We start from the raw sequence: 18,280 nt of genomic DNA on the forward strand, positions 1-18,280 counted from the left end.
AGCAATACATACCTGTATATTAGGGATGCATTGAAGTGAAAAGTATTGGCCGAAACCGAAAATGAGAAAACAAAGGCCGTAAACCCAAACACTGAAGGAAATTTTTATGCAAGTTATTAGTCCCATTGCATTGGGTATAAATGTTTACTAATCTCACTAAAATGCAATTGTATAAATTCATATTCATGCTTCAAAAAATAAATCAATTAAAAAAAATGAAAATATTTATTTAGCAATGACATTCCAACAATGCACAATATAAAATCAAATCAAATAAAAGGTTGTCTTCACCCCTTCACCTCTACATTATTGGTAAATAATATTGTACAGGCCTATAACTGACTGGGATGCTGAAAGAGACTCAAATTAAACATGTTCTCTCATACAAACACAAAGTGCATTTAACTTCACAACATATATGTGCTCTGTGTATATATATATATATATATATATATATATGCTCTGTGTGAAGCTGAACTTCATCAAGATATGAGGAAACTCTTTAAACAAACGAAATTAATAAAAACTATTTCTCAGAGTTGGACATGAATCTAACCTGGAGCTAATCTTTATAGTTTCACAGCTGTCAGCCAGCAGTGGACACAACCATATCAGTTGTGTCCAGGTGTGAGCCGCCGAGGGCAGAGGCTCACACCAGAGGCTTTACACTATAAATGGTAATGGCTGATTAAAAAAAAAAATTAAAACTTGGATCCTGTTATACTCAGATTTATGTATACTCACACTGTGCGTAAAAATCAAGAATGTGGAATCATTTACTGCCTTTAATATGTCTGCTAGGGTACAAAGCAGAGGAAGTGAAATCTAATGAGTTGCAGTATCTGTTTAATCTTGGATTTCTTTCAGCAAAGCGTATTATTTTAATGAACTGGAAAGTGAGAAAGCCAAACTGCTTTCACATAGACAATTGGGTTAAGGACTATATGGACTTGATAGTAAAGGAACATGCTGCATCTTTTTTGCAAGATACAGATTATGCATGTAAAGATATAGTAATGGACTTGGTCAGAACGGCATTTTCCAAATAATGTTGTTTTCTTTTTATATATATATATATATATGTGTGTTTGTGGTTGATTGTGCAGAACTAATATAATTATTTGGTATGTGATATGTAAATATCCCATATATATTCATTGCAGAGGGAGGTAACCATGCAGTACAAATGTTCTCAAGCTTTTCAAACCCAATGAGACATAAGACTCTAGCTTAACACTAAAATACTATTGCTGCTGCTACTGCTGATAAAATAAAAATAAAATAATAAAAATGCTTGTTCTTAAAATCATGCTAATTATGATAATTAATCCAATAATAATCAATTATGTATATTAAAAATAATAAACAAATAATAGTAAATAAATTATAATAATAGAGTACGGAGAACAATTGTAATGCAATAAATATGTGCTGCTCTCTCCTCTCCCACCCCCCTCCCCATCTTTTGTTTTGTTGTAATTTACATTTGTATGTATTGTTCATTTTGTTTAAATTCATTCAAATATATAAAAGTAAGAATTTGGAAAAGAACAGACATGCTCTACTGCTGTAGTCAGAAACAACTACACATCTACATAACCTGCAAAAAAAAAACCTAAAACTTTTGTCTTCTCCCCTCTTGAATGTCACAAGATATGTTCTTTGGGGTGTCCTGGTCCAAATGTTTCACTTCAGATACGATACCGATATTACAGCCTTGAATATTGGCCAATACCGATATCTGATCTGAAGACTTTTATTCCCTTAAATGTAGTGTGAAATGTTAGAAAAATCTATGATATTACTGAAACAGAGAACAACAGTCAGCATCACTAGGTATGAGAAAAAGTCACATTTATTATTAACTCATAGGTTACATCAATTGTAACCTTCAACATTAAGAATATTCTACAGTTCAATAAAAATAAATTAGAAACAAATTAGAAGACCCTGAAAAACAACTTCAATAATTCAAATAATAACAAAAAATGCATTATAATTGCAAAACCCCCTCAAAAAAACATTAGTTTATCTTGAACATTAAAATAATCTACAATTAAACAGAATAAATTAATAAAAAATTAGAAGACCCTGAAAAATAACCTTAAAGCCAAAAGAAATTATACTTTTAAAGTGCAAAATAACAATTCAAGCTCACTTCAGTTATTATTCTTTTCTACTGTCAGTAGTTCTGTCAGCTGCTTGTATCGTGTGCTTATATGGAGATTTCAGATGCCTTTTAACATAATCCGATCTGATTTTTTAATTTATTTTTTTGCTGATATCAGACTGATTTCTGTCAATATCGGATCAAGACACTCCTATATAGTATTTTATTTGTTATATATTTATAAAACTCCAATAATTCTAACTACATAAGAAGTGGCAGGTGCAAAGCAGAAGCTGGAGGGGTTCTCTGATTATAATGTGAGCCAGGCTGTATTGATAATAATCACGTCAAAGTCTCCTTCGGCCACATTAACCATGCAGGACATGTGTAAAAGTCATTATAGGAAACCAAAATAGAATCATCGACAAAAAGCAGAGAACAACAACGCGGTAATAGAAGCAATCAACTGTAAAATATCTAGAGCAGCCCTCCTGGCAGACAAACCAAAAGTGAAAACGAAACTAACAGTGCACACATCAATGCACACCCTTTAATCTGCTTTGCCCTGTGGACAGGAGGCATGGTCCTTAGGGACTTAGAGTGCAGTAGCTACAAACATAACGTCATGACAGAGACATCAAATAATCAGTTTTGCAATTATTTACAATGCATACTGTAATTGGCCTCATCATATAGCCCCGGTTTTGTAGCCACCATTGAAAAGTAAATAATGACATCAATGTATATTTTCTCGAAAAGGAGATAGATTCTTTTTAAAGTGGTTTCTTCACTCTTCCCTACTTTATCCAAATAATCTCCCACGACTGTATTTCACAACACTAAAGTTACATTTAAAATAGACTAGAAAACAGTGAATCACGCTGACTTTTAATGCGAGGTTTTTTAGATATAATTTTAGCAGCTTTGCAGGATTTACACTAGGGATTTTTCACAGCGTAGGGTGCCGCTTAGTGTGGCACAGTACTTTTTCATTATACACCATAATCTGCATTCCAAATTTTGTGAAATAAAGCTAAAGTTTTTTTTTTTCTTTGTTACAGCTTTACTTTAAAGCCAAAGTTGATTGTTTTTGCCTAGTTTATGAAGCACACTGTTTATATTTGACAGTGATTATGGGCTACAAAGCAGAGGATGAACACAGGCAACTTCGGAGCAGCTACAGTAAGTGGCTGCAGGGCTTCCATTTTAGTAAATAGACGGTGCAGCTGATGTATGTGTTACACAGTCATGCAGATTAAAAAGAGAGTTAAAACAACCCATGCACACCAGCACAATCCGTTTTGTGGCTAAGTGTGCAACAATTATTATGAAGGTACTGATTAAAAAAGGTTTGAAACAGCGTAGAGAATCAAAATCACAGGATAGGGGGCCCATACGCTGAACAGCACTGGCGAGAAATCTGCTATGTGTATAGATGTCCCTGTAGATCTTCTGATTAAGTAAAATGTGTGTCATAATGCAGTGATTGGCTGTAATAAACATCCTCTGTGTAACTACTGCCAGATTTGCAGATATCTCTTTCATCTCAGTAGTAATTATACTGGCAATAATTCAACACCATGCCGTGCATATAGTTCATTTTTTTGCCTGTTGTTGGTAGTTTTATGTGACAAGAGGCAAATAAATTAATTTCAAAGAAGACAGGCTGATTATCTTGTCTTAGGGATGGTTTAATATGACAGGATGCAACAATGGCTCATTTGGACTGATTGCTTGTTTTAGCTAGAGTTTGATGAACATATTAAACCAAACGCATGTTTTTAGAGGTCAGGATTATCTTTCTCCATCACCCTCGGAAAAAACTTTTGCCGAATTAAAGCACTTCTGACTTCTCAATCTTTTGAGAATAAGCTATCATGCAGGGAGAGCACATTGTTAGCAGTTAAGGCATGCTCGTGACTTTATTTGATACAGCAAGTCTGCAGCTCCGTTTCTCATTATCTGGCGTACATCAAGTGTGAATGCTGATTAAAGCCTTTAATGGCAGGGTACTGTGAACCAGAAGAAGCTGTACAATTAAGCAGACAGGTTGCGATGTTGAAAGAGGAAGATAAGGCATGCCTGTCACCTTTCAGTTTACTGATTTCATTGGTATACTACTGCATCACAAACCTAAGCTGAGCCACTCTGTAGGCAAAGATAGATTGCAGAGGGATATAAATATATATTCTTTGGGCAAATTGGCAAAGCTGGGCTGGAAGTCAGAAGAAACACAAGGACAGAATAAAACTGTTTGGCTCCGGTCCTCCTTTTAATAGCAGTTGTACAATGAGAAAAGAGAGAGTTGCTGGATTGTTATTGTCCTCCAGGAAAGAAAGATTTCTTTGTGGGATGAAAGCATTGGCTGCACAATACCAACGTTATTTTTAGCCAAAGAAGAGGCGATGTATATATATATATATATATATATATATATATATATATATACACGTCATATACAGTATGAAGTGTGTGTGAGTGTGGCTGGTCACACACATGTACTGTACATAAGTGTAGTCATTATTCATTTGGATATCAGATTACAGTTTACTATACAGTTACATTTGGGTAAATTCTACCTTTTCTACTTAATATTGTTTGCACTCTGAGAAAATATTTCCATTTAAAATGTTTACCTAAAATAAATAATTTTCTTTTTTTTTCTGTTTTTTTTTTTTTTAACTATTTCATGAAAACAGCCAGAGTGCAGCATTCCCAGCATGCTTTGCAGTGTTTTAGTTTCAAACTGGATATATAAAAAAAAAATTAGGATGCTCGCTCTAAGATTTTGTTATTCATTACATAATTACTTTCTCTTGGTGTCTAAGTTAAATACTTGCCTGTGTCCGGCACTTTTAAGCGACCCATGAGTAACAATATAACACTAGGCATAACCAGTGACGTGCCGCGAGCACTAGGGTTGGGTAGGCAGGGCTTTGCAAATCGAGACCACCAATGTCAACACCAATGACAATTCCATATGTTTCTGCTGGCAAGTGTTAATTCAATTCACCTTTATTTGTATAGTGCAATTTACAACAAAGTCATCTCAATGCGCTTATCAAAATATAAAATTCATAACAAGAAAGAAAAAACCCAACAAGATCCACATGGACAAGCATTTAGCCATCTAACAAAATCAACATCATAAAATACCATTAAAGAAACATAAACAATTATTCAATATAGCCTCCATACTCTCCCAACAAGATATATCTCATGATACGGCAGCGCATCAGTTGTTTGTGTTGAAAACACAGTAACATGGAGAAAATGACAACAACTCAGAACAGCCTCAGTGAGGCGCATCCACAAAGTCAATCCTTCCTTTCATTGTGGAAAATAACACTTCGGCCCTTTCCTTTGCTAAAGGTCTGGTATCTCAGGTGTTGGTCTCCCATCTTTTAAAAGCTGTCATTTTTCCTCAAAAGAAAGTTTCTTTATCGTCTCTAGCGCTGTCATCCTGACTGTAGTGTTATCCCGCTTCAAGCTAGAGAACGGAGCAGCAGCGGCCATGCTTTATCAATTCACTAATGCACTCTGAACGTACGTATAGCATTTAGCATAGTGTGGTTACGTCCAAAGGCAGCGTAGAGAGCGGCCTTTTTACATAAATGGTTTTCATCTTGGGGAACTGACTGCAAACACATAAAAGCACGCTATGGAAACAGAGGCAGAGCAGCAATGTGCTTTTGGGAGGGGGTGTGGCCTCCTCCTGACTTACAGAGGAGTGAGACTGTGCAGCGTCTCTGTCGTACCAGGAAATAGCGATGTTTAGTCATTTGGGCTACGAAAAGCACAAAATGCTGACACTTTCAAACTTATAGGTACTGTAGGCTATCGAAAAAATGGAAAAATAAATAATTTATAATTATGTTAGAATTAAAACAAATAATGAAAATATCAATTCACCCTTGGGTAGGCACTGCCTACCTTGCCTACCCTGACTGCACATCACTGGGCGTAACATCCTGGTCATGTTACACAACAGCAGCTGGTGCACACTCATGCATTGTTACAGTGTGTTCTAACAATACATTGCTGTGCATTGTGGTGCTCAACCATGTTTCTATATCTTGTCATATATTTGACAGTTAATCAGATGTGAAGCTGTGACAGACAAGAGTAGCATGTTTAAGCCAAAAGTTGTCCATAAATGTAGGTTACATATAACTAAAATACCTTGTGAATTTGATCCAATCTATTGGGTACATCATTGTTGAGAATGTGAGGAGTTTGAGCTTTAAAATATGGTGTAATCTCTACATTGACAGATTGAGTGCAAATGTTTACCTCAATTTATTTGACTTGATTTGCTTTTTTTTTTTTTTTTTTAATTGCATAGCACGTTCTTTACTGTCTGAAAATGCGAGTATGTTGTGTATTTGTTGTGAAAGCCGTAGCCCAAAGAAGCCTCAAACTCTTATGGTATGAACTTTATGTTTCTTGCCAGAACATGAATGGGCGTAGAGTATTATAATATCTCTCTTACAATATATTGTAAAAAAAAAAAAATATCATTTGTGCATGGTCCCTTAGATGTGTTGAGGCATTAAAGTCCTTTGCTTTTATTATTACATTGACAGAACCCTGCTGGGAAAATATCAGTCCAATGAGCCTACATGTGTTGTATGCAAATAGAGCCCACCTGTTGCCCCATCTCAAACAAATAGAAGCAGACAGAATATGTAAAATAATCAGCAGGAAACATGACATGACCCAGAGCTGCTTTGCTCTCGGAGGGACAGCACCAACACAAACCGTTTTAATAGCAGAGGACGCACTGCTCCTCTCCAAAACACCGTTGGATAGATTGCTAATCTTTTCAAAATTGTTACCTTAATGCATTCCCACAATAGTAACAAATTAAAGATACTTAATTTTCACATTCTTGTCATTCTAATAATCTCTTATGAAGAATTTAGATGAGCTTTTAAGAACTATTTGATTGTTTAGTAGTTTGACAGAGTAGCCCTACAGCCAATGCTGTTGGTTCAGTGTATTGGTAATTGCTTTAGCTCAGTCAGAATCATCCCAACAGCCATAGATGATATTATGAATGTCACAATATGGAGTAAGTTCTTAGCACATTTGTGATACCCAGAGGATACAATTAAAAACATTTGCCAATTTAGTTATAATTGTTCTGCAAAGGTGGATTAATTGAAATATTCGGTTATCATTTATTATTAGCCAATGTTTGCACATTTTCATTCTACTAGTGATTCAGTGAAGAAAGGGTTGATCTTGGACAGGTTGTCATAATAATAATAATGGCTTGGATTTATGTGGCGCTTTTTTTGAAGGAGACTCAAAGCGCATACAGAAACCATTATATTGGCAACTGGTGGCCCGGGGGCCACATGCGGCCCTTGGTCTAATTTTGTGCGGCCCCCAAAACAAAATTGTAATTCATGAAGATGGAAGTTTTATGAAGAACAACATAATACACAAAATTCCAGAAACAGAAAACGACTGCAAAATGCACAAAATGCCAAGAAAAAGTACAAAAAGTAATAACAAAAATACAAAAAGACAAAAAAGACAAAAGTAATTTATAAAACACACAAAATGACAACAAAGACACACTAAACAACCACTTAAGCACACAAAATGAGTTCAAAAACATATACAAACTACATATACAAAAGGAGGTCAAAGACACATGAAATTACACAAAATGACAGAAAAATACAACAAATGACAGCAAGGACAGAAAAAATATAACAAAAACACACATGGTGACTTGAAAAACACAAAAAGACAATACAAATTTGCCATATTGACAAGAACATCTACAAAACACAATAAATGTGTGTTTTCAAGCTTGTATTAATGCTCAGAATGGTCACATGAATGTTGATAATGTGGCCCTCGGATCAGATAATCACATTTTTGTGGCCCCCGCTGTGATAGAAGTTGCCCCTCTCTGAACTACATCAACCTCCAAAAGCAGCTACTAAACACCCTCAGGTAGTCATGACGCTCTACTTTAGTTTGACCTGATATGACTTCAGGTCATCACGCTTCACCTGTGTTTTGGCATTTGACGTTAACTCTAATCACTGTGTGGCTGCATCTGAGTAAGCGTAAGTGTAACTGAGGCCTGCTACTAGCTCACTGGATCATCCTTCACTTCCTCTCTAATCCACAGGCTTCACCACGTGTCCCCACTGAAGGAGTCCCTGGGGATTGACCTATATACCTGCTGACTCTTACTGGCCTGTCACAGTCCTGCCATGGTATTACTCAGCCTGGCACAGTACTGGAACATGTGCTTGGTCACGCTTGTCACTGTGCATATAGTAGAAAAAAATGGTAACAGTGGCCTCCATTAAACATGTGAAAAGGTGATTTTAGAGAGTAATCTGTTTAATTTAAAACATATTTTCTGTTCTGCTTTTACCCCTTTTGTTATACTGCATCCTTTATTTACAGTAGTATATGTGTATCTGACTCCACACTTAAAGGCACCAAACTGTGTGACATATTTCACCACTCACCTTAATCTCACCTGCTTGGCTGCATGCCTTGTGCATGTGGTTGTTAATAATTCACGCTGACCTTCTGCTCCGCTGACCTTCACTTGTTACAGATTAATTGTGACCTCCTCTGTCAAACGCCTCATTAATCTTTGTGAGAGGCAGAACTTGAAGTATTAATATGAGGACTCGTGCCATTCCCGTTGTCATTGTCGTCATTTTAGTAACTTTGAAGGTTGACATGACTGCAGCTGATGATGACATTGTCTGCTCCATTAAGGATCTCATGCTAAAGTTACAACACTCCTCATGTCTCACAAATAAAACACCTGCTTTATATCTATAGCAGGGTTTTTCACCCGCCGTGCCGTGGCAGACTTTTGTGCCGTGAGAGATCGCCGGGTGTGCCATGGGAAATTATTCAATTTCACCTAATTGGTCTCAAAAAATGTTTTTGCAAACAAATTAATTATTGTCTGCAAATATACCATTGTGCTGCCGTGAGCCCCTCCCCCAACAAAATGTAATTATATATGTATTTATTTGCAATTAGTAATACAATGTTTATATAAAATATGAATATACTGTAAGATAAATATTCATGTTAACTGAAATTTTTAATTGAAAAAAAAAAATCCAAATAACTGACTGCAGATTGTTAGTTGCACTTTTTATTCGGAAGAAGAAATATGAAAGATTATAAAAACTTTTTCTTTGTGTTCATTTGATTCCTATTCAAGGCACTTTGATAAGAATGACTGTGTATTTATTGTTAATATAGGCTACCAAGTTTCATTTGATAACATTTTTAGTTGGTGGTGTGCCTTGGGATTTAAGATGTACCTTGGTTAAAAAATACTGTTTTATATTATAATCGTGGAAACTTAAGAGGTGTACCACTGGGAGACACGTAAACTGACAGACCTCCTCAGAAGTAAGGTGGGGCTGCTTCTTTCCTTCCTGCACCTAAAATAAACATGATTTGTGCCTGCTAACAGCTGACATTTCTTACTCACAGCTTGAGATCTGCTTCCTGGCAGAGATATCGTGTGGGGGACAGACAGTGTGTATTGATTGACAGCCAAAGAAATACTATGTGGTTGCATTGGCAAACACTGCTTGCAGGTGTGTTTCTTCAGGCCAGCATATCAAGACTTACTGGTTTAAAATGTCAGAAGGATAAGGTGGCTTTAGAGCAGTGGTTCCCCCTTTCGCTACCTTTTGAATGGAAGTACCCCTCTTTGTCCGATCACCGCATTTTGCTCAGAAATCTGTGAAAAAAACAAATATAGAGCAAGCAAACAAGTGGAAAGAAACAGTATTTAGTGCCTCCTGAATACATTTATTTCTATAGTTTTTATAATTTCCAGTTATCTCCCACCTGGTGTAGGACCAAGACTGACACTTGTATTTTCAGTTCATGTTCTGATTAAGATAATTTCTATCATCATTTTGAGTGTTTTTGTGTCCTTTTGTGAGTTTTTGGTGTGATTTTGTTGTTGTTTGTCTGTTCTTTTTATTTATTTATTTTTTTCATATTTTGAATGTGTTTTTGTTGCCATTTTTGTGTGTTGTTGGTATTATTTAAATTATTCTCTCTCGGTGTGTGTGTTTTTGGTGTCGTTTCTTATGTTGTTTTGTATGTTTTTCTGTTATTTTTGTGTATTTTTCTCTCATTTAGTGTGTCATTTGTTGTGAATTTTATGTGTTCTTGGCAATATTTAAGTGTGTGTGTTTTTGGAATTATTTTATGTATTCTGATGTTGTTTGTCTGTTTTTTTTTATTATTCATTAATTATTATATATCATCTTATTTTGTGTGTTTTTGTTGTCGTTTTGTGAGTTGCTGGTAATATTTAGTATGATTATCATTTTTAACTAAAAAATATTTTAATGCTTTAATTTGTTAAATTTCCTCTGTCTATCTCAAGTACCTCCCGTAGTGCCATCGCATACCCCTGGGGGTACACGTACCCCCATTTGAGAAACACTGCTTTAGAGTCTATAACCATAATGTCAATAGGGGAATTGAGCTGATTGGTGGAAATGATTTGTTCTTTTTTGAATGCTGATTTAATCAGGGAGAATCTACACAGTGTCAAGAGAGATATTTTGAGACGACTGTGCTTTCATGTTTTGTGTGTGTGTGTGTGTGTGTGTGTGTGTGTTCACAGGAGGCTTCATTCTATTAAAAGATGGGCTCTCTGGCTCCCTCCGTGGGCAGGATGTGTTGTGTTTGCCTCCCACCACTAATGTTCACATTCACTTCCATCACCTGCAGTGTGTCACATGATGCAGATATTCCTTATTTTATTTATCCTGTCTTTAGTGCATTTTTCTGCTGGTGTCTAACCATGCTGCTGAATAATCTGATCCCATTTCATTTACCAAAGTTATCTTATTGAGACTAGCGTCAAACCATAAAGAAAAAGAGACATTTATTTCAGTGTTTTAAAAAGAAAAGCCAAATGGCCTGGGGTATTCAAAGTTCAAGTTTATTTTTGATAACTTTGCTTTTGTTCATACTTGTTTGCAAATTCATAGGCATAGTTTATATAAGGGTCGTAATTAGGGTTGGGCGATTTTGCCTAAAAAAAAAATCCCAGATTTTTTAAAGAAAAATTCAAGTTTCGATTTGATTTTTGATTTTTTGTTTTTCCATTGCACTTAAAAATGACAGCAGACATCAGATATATTGGGAAAAAAAATGCAACTTTATTGCTGTGATTGTCCTCAAGAGTTAAAATGCATAGAACAATCCCAAAATAAAAAGTAAACGAGACTCTGTCATTCAACAATTTCAAGCTTTAACCTAGGTTTAAGCAAAAGTTCAACTGCAAATTCACAGTAGCTTCAATTTTCTGATTAAGAAATCAGATAATTACATATTCTATAACATATAACATTACATATGTTATATGTTACATATAGGCTATATGTGTGCCTGTGGCACACATATAGCCTACTCAAAGGGTAAACAAATGTAAACAAAGAGGGGGCTGGCTCACATCACGTTACGGTAACCCACACAAGGACGGAACGCGAAAAAGTCCGAAAAAACTGTGGTGGGGTTTTGCTGTGTGGAAATTCTGTCGTTTTTGTGCTTTCTGCATGATCAGTGGCAGCAATCATTACCAAATGACAACACTGGGAGAAGTACACAAGTTTATTTTTTTTAATTTCTCCATGTTTACTGTTTGAGATTTGAGCAACAATATTTTTTTTATATGACAGGAAATACAATTTGCTGAAGTTTGCCTTTTCAGTGGCTTTACGGTCCTTATGACGACAGTTTTACTCATTAATGTTTTGCTTCTTTGTCTTGAATTATATTTTTGGGTATTATAAAACATAGTGTTCATGTAAAGTTTATATCCTGTGTGTATCAAATCAATGTTCTTATTTCGTCAACTGATTAAATCTATTATCGACTGATATATCGAATATCGACTTTTTGAAACCCCCAAAATTAGGAGGTTGAGAAGTTGGACAATTTAGTGGCAAACTGACAGAGACTAGGCTGACATGGTTTGGCCATGTACAGTAGGGCTGGGCGATATGGACCATATATGTAGATTTTTTTTCTCAAAATAGTGACACAATATAAATATCAATATTTTTAATTTAATAAAGTCTTACCAGAAAGACAATTGTGGGTTAAATTTGCTGATGCAAAATTCAGATAATAAATGCACAATATGTGACACTTATGGCTTTTTTTTTTTCCAATGAGGGACAGCAAGTGTGAGTGAGTTCTGTAGTGTGACTTGTTTTAGGGGAAGGTCTGAATTAGGATGCACTCAGAAATTAACAAAATGCTGTTCTGAGAAGTAGCGAAAGCAGCGGCTTATGAAGTGTATGAATACAAAATAAGCTATAAAATAAAGATATATTTAATAGGTGATATTATAATTTTCTGTATCACCAAAAACAGAAATCGCAATATATATTGACTCTTGGCAGATTAGTGCAGTAAGGAGGACATGCAGGTTATTGGTCATGAAATAGCTTTAAAAAAAGTTGTCAATGTTTAGACACCATACAATTAAAAAACATTTTTTTGTGGTTTTAATTCATTTATGTCTTAATTCTGCTTAAGGTGAGGCTTCCTTTTGAACCTTTTTTATAATCAAACTCTTGGAAGTAAAAATCACAAGGCTCTAATGAAGTCCTCTCTTTCTTTCCCACTTTTTAATTTTATTTTACAACCCACTGTTTACATTCTGTGCAAAGTATAAAATGCTCTGCAATAACACTGGTTTGGGACAGTCTTATTAAACTTGCTCAGTAATAAACTAAACACAGACCCCATTTTATTTGCCATTCGCATAGTGCTTTGAGTCTTGGCTTCTTCAGTCAAGACCATTAATACAGTTCCCTTAGTGTATGTAATATACACACTGCACACTCAGTCACACAAACATACTGTACACAAACCCATTCTTGTTTTCACACACTATGTTTGAGCAATCCTTCGGGAGAGTAGGATCAATCTGTGATAAGGGGATCAATCTCTTTGACCTTTTCCTTGTGGTAACCTGCAGGGTTCAATCTCTCATTATGTCAACAGTGAAAGGGCAGCTTTTCCGGCTGTGAGCGTACTGAATGGAGCATTGCTACGCCTTCCTGTGTTCACTGTATCCCCCTCTGGCTATCAAGATAGTCAGACTAAATCTGTGATCTTCATCATCCCCACCTCCTTAAAATATTGCAAAATTGTACGCGCTGTCTGCGTCTTGTTGTCTAGCATCAGCTAGTTTCTTGGTTCATCATCTTTGGACTTTCACTTGTTAAAACATGACTTTGAAGTTAAGGTTTCATTTATTCAGACAACTTTTTTTGAGGAAATTTACATTAATCACCTGACATGTTTCGACTGTCAACTGCCAGTCTTCTTCAGAGGCGTTTGCTGATCGCTTTGATGTGTCCTTCCTTGACTTCCGAGTAATAATTCCAGCAAGTTCTTTTTGTCTTCTTTTTGATTAATAATATGTTAAGGTTTCATTTATTCAGACAACTTTTTTTTCAGGAATCATGTCAGGAGATCAAAGTCAATTTCATGAAAAAATAAAATGTCTGAATAAATGAAACCGTAACGTATTATTCAAAAAGAAGACAGAATGACTTTGAACACAAAACACAAAGCTGGCATTGAACGAGGTAACACATTCTAACGTGAAAATCAATCAGGAAATAAAAACTTACTGCTATGAACCCACATATAAGAGTCTGCCTTTGATACCCATACAGAAAAATAAAGTGTTAAAGAGAGCAGTTATCTAAACACTCTGATGTAAGTTCCTTTGTGGACTATGAAGACCTTGACTTTACTTTCATCTGTTTCTTTTTCCTGAAGTAAATAGAGTTTGTATTGAGGTGTTGTATGTTTTCAGGAAGCGATAAAGAAATATCTGAAAAGGCACAAAAGCACAGTCTATTACACCAACCTGATTTTCTTTTGGTCCACACACTGTGGGTGGAGGTGGGAAGCACAGCCCACATGGCTTACTGCTTTACAAGCTAAAGCACTCTACATGAATAATTTGCTACACCTAACTCCGGTTTGACGACACTACTCTCTCTCTTTCACTCGTTCACCCACGCAGTGAGGTTATGCTGATGCAGGAGCAAAAAGGGGAGCCCGGCAGTGCCAACATGGCAGGAAGTACGAACTGCTTTAGTAAGAAATAATGTTCCATGGCACATATTTGGCATAAAATTCTGCCTTTAATGAGAGTAGCCAAATGAACTGATTTCGATATTCATAATGTGTATGTGCATTTAGTATGCGCGCATAACAAATCTTTGCTTCTCATTTTGTTGCATAGCTTCCGTTGTTGTCGCCTGGTCTCTGTGTGTGCAAGCTGTCCTAAAACAAGCAGTGGCTTGTCGTGAAAGAGACTGCACAGATGGTCAGTTCTGAGAATGCTGCACCTGTTTATATATAGCTTCTCTGTTGAGCACTTGAGAGAAATGAAAACAAGATATGTGTGTTTTGGTTCCATTGGCTCAAACCAGTCAAAAAGTCCTGTACGGTTTTGACATATTAATATTTTATGAATGTAGTGAGAATGGTTTTTTTTCCCCTCAATTGAAATAAATTCAATTTAGACTGCTTGTTACATCATGATTTGTTGTATCTTCTATCTGTTGCTGCCCACACTACTGTTTATTGCAGTGTTATCCAAAAGAAACTGCATAAATAAATACTGCAGTATTTGTGATTCACTTAAATTAGGGAGTTACATAATTACTCATGTTGGGTAAGGTCTTCAATTGCTCTTTTGTAAAGTTCTACATTGTTTGGGTGAGAGCCTTTGCTTTGTGGTGTTGAAATAATTATTGTAAATACAATAATAAACATGTCTATAAATATCCTCTAGTTTCCTTAACAAAATTTGATTGGCAGCACATGGTGCTTTTTAGTTCATTTTCCTTCCTTTGATTATAGGATGTACGAGCTCCTGAAAGGATGAGAATTTCTTTTTTTTTTTATGAGCCCACGTAAAACGTTCAATTCGAGGACAAAAAACTTTTATGTGCAGTAGTTTTGGTACCTGCAGTCACAAAATCTAATAGGTCATAAATGTCACCGCGACTCTGGGGCTGTGGTCGGGGTTCAGTTAGGTGTCTGGGGGTCATTGGTGTGAGGATGCTGTACCAATCCTTGCCTTGTTTGGACCCTGTGTAGAGGGAGGATTTCTCTGGGGGACTTGGGCAGTCTTCGGATTCTGGTGAGGCTTGTGGTGTCCTCAGGGGGGCCTGGGACATTGCCACCATCCCTGGTCCTGGTTGCCACTGGGGCTGCATCTGGCTCGTCCTCCCTAACCCCCTTTCCGTTATTTTCCCCCCCTCACTTGTTCTGGGTTCAAGGCCTGGGGTGGAGTCTTTGGTCCTTTCTGTGCGGAGTTTGCATGTTCTCCCTGTGCTGCGTGGATTTCCTCCGGGTACTCCGGGTTCCTCCCAAAAACATGACTCTTAGATTAATTGGAGTCTCTAAATTGCCCGTAGGAGTGAATGTGTATGTAAGTGGTTGTCTGTCTATGTGTTGCCCGGACAGGGTGCCAGTCCATCACAGGGCAACATACACACAGACAACCCCCCTCTCATTCACTCTTAAGGGCAATTTAGAGACTCCAATCAACCTAATAGTCATGTTTTTGGACTGGAAGCCGGATTACCTGGAGAAGACCCAAGCAAGCACGGGTAGAACATGCAAACTCCACACAGAAGGCACTCAAGTGTCCGCTCCCAGGGCTTGAACTCAGGACCTTCTTGCTCTGAGGCATGCTAACCACTAATCCACCGTGCACCCATAACTATATACCCTTTTTCTTTTTTTGCTACAGGCTGAAAGAGATGCAGATGACATAATGGTTTTCAGTAATCTGACAATATTTTAACAAGTTAGACTAAATATCTGATATTTTCTCTTTTTTGTTTTTACGCCACCTCCTCCCACTACTTTATCCCTTTTTTCTATCCTCCTCCTCCTCCTCATTGTTCTTTGTCATGCTTGTCTGTTGAACTGCGCTGTATCTTTGTTTATTATCACCCACGTTCGTGTATGACTAACCGTTATTTGTAGAATACCTTGCCAAAGCTAAGTAACAGAGGCAGGATGATACACTAAGGAAATAAGAAAAAAGTTATCATTATTTTTGATTATTTAGTGTTATTATATTTAACCACTTTTTTCTGATGAAAACAAATGTATTTGAGTATGAAGTAACGTTGTTGATTGTTTCATGTGCAACTTTTGACATTTTAGTCAAAGTATTCCAGTTTGACATACTGTACTTTGTTGTAAAAATGTGAGAATGACTGCCTTCTAAAGGGTGAAATCCAGCTACAAATCCATATTTTGCTACTGGCTCAGAATTGTGGTTTGTTATGTTTTGCGGTGGCTTTTTAAGGCCCAAACATACTCAGGCAGAATATAGGCGGATTGGACTCGGTGCTGAATGTCCGCACTCATCAGAGCTTTCATAGTCGAGCACACCTGCAGTGCACTGCCGCAAAGTAGTTTCCAGTGAAATCTTACATTTCCCACAATCCTGTGCACTTCTCTTTCAACCCTACATGGTAGATGATGTTTGGAAAATATCAGAATTTTTTCCCCAATACACTTTCTTTTCTTTTTACAGCATTAAAAAAATGTATTGTGTTTTTTTTTTAAACACAATAAAAAATGTTTTAAGATTTTTAAGATTTGCATTTACATGCTAACAGCTGCTGTCTTGTTTTGCCTAAAATGTCTTGGCCCAACCTTTGATTTTTCAATCCTAATTGTAAATGTTTCTTCTTTTACAGAAGAAAGAATGGCTGTGTCTGAATTGCCAGACACAAAGGGCTTTATCGGGAAGCTTGGGAAATATTCCAGATCCTGTTGACCAGCCGAAGGGATCCCCTCGGTTGACTCCAACACCTCATCAGCAACCACCTCAACAGAAAGGTCCCAATCAACTTTCAGGTCCAAAGACCCTAGGTCCTCAACAGAAACCAGCAGGTCATCAAGTAAGTGGCCCTCTCTCTAATAATAAACAGGCTGGGTCTGCTCCTCAAGCAAAGGCACTTAGCCAGCCTTCACCACAAAACAAGAACACTTCTGCTCAAGTAACGCCCCAACCCAAAAGTTCAAACCACACACCTTCTCAACCTAAGTGTCAGACGAAACCCCCAAGTCAAAGTAAGGGCCCAGCTCAAGCTAAAGTTCCCAATCAGTCACATGTTCAAAATAAGGACCTTTCTCAGCCTGTTAGTCAAACTAAAGGGCCCACGCAAGGCAAAGGGCCCATTCAGTCAAAAGCATCTACTCAGGCTTCTGCTCAGACTAAGGGCCCTCCCCATTCTTCTGGTCCCAAGGGTGCACATACTCCCAATAAAGGTACAAACAACAATGCCAAGGCCTCTTCCGCTCTTTCAAAATCAGCACCTGCTCAGTCTAAACCCACAGGTAACAACCAAGTCCGCAAACAGTCGCAAGGCCAGGAGAAGAAAGTTGCATCTAAAGCTCTTAAAGAAGATGTCAAAGCCTCACAGAAGAAGGCGTTGTCAGAGAATATCACTTCTCCAACAAAAGATGTGAAGATAACTGACGAATCACAGAAGTCAAGACATCATGAAGTGAGCTACCTGCAAGCTGTTTGTCTTCACGTGTTGCTTTTGATTCACCAATTTAATTTATTTGTTTGTTTTTTTTCAACTGTTGTCGATGTCCATTGTTTTCATATTACCGTTATCCAAGTTATTGTTTTTTCCTTAAAATTCTTTGTAACCATCATTTCCATCACAGACCATCATTATATTTATTTCATTTTATGAATTGATATCATTATCTTGCACTATTATTTTGTAACACCAATAATTCCTTACTTCCAAACAGATAATGAAGAGTTTTACATGAATGTCATCTTTCTATATGTGTAACAAATGGTATGTCATGAACACAAAGGGTAATAAAAAAAATATAGTAGACATTACTTGCTAACATAATGAAATGTTTATATAATATTTTTGATTAACTCATAATAGAAATGTTAATCAGTTTAGTAAATCATGTTGCGTGTGCATTTCTCCCAAAATGTTGTGCCCAGATTGTATATATTAATTAGAAGGAAGGACTATAAGTAAATTTGTCATGTTATTTTGCACATTTGACAGATGCAATCTTTGCTGTGCAGGGTTT

At 36.7% G+C, this 18,280-nt stretch overlaps 1 protein-coding gene across 3 annotated transcripts in view; it reads left to right on the forward strand.

The window, feature by feature from the left end:
* bsnb (bassoon (presynaptic cytomatrix protein) b) overlaps window positions 1-18,280 on the forward strand; it is an 80,764-nt gene that overhangs the window by 42,652 nt on the left and 19,832 nt on the right. For 2 of the 3 annotated variants that reach the window (XM_028445736.1, XM_028445737.1), the window contains exon 4: window positions 16,906-17,718. In XM_028445736.1, coding sequence (XP_028301537.1) covers window positions 16,906-17,718 — 813 coding nt within the window. The remainder of the gene's footprint in view (window positions 1-16,905; window positions 17,719-18,280) is intronic. The other variant, XM_028445738.1, reaches the window with a different exon arrangement.

The sequence above is a fragment of the Gouania willdenowi genome, chromosome 5 (assembly GCF_900634775.1).
Source record: "Gouania willdenowi chromosome 5, fGouWil2.1, whole genome shotgun sequence".
Classification (NCBI taxonomy): Eukaryota; Metazoa; Chordata; class Actinopteri; order Blenniiformes; family Gobiesocidae; genus Gouania; species Gouania willdenowi.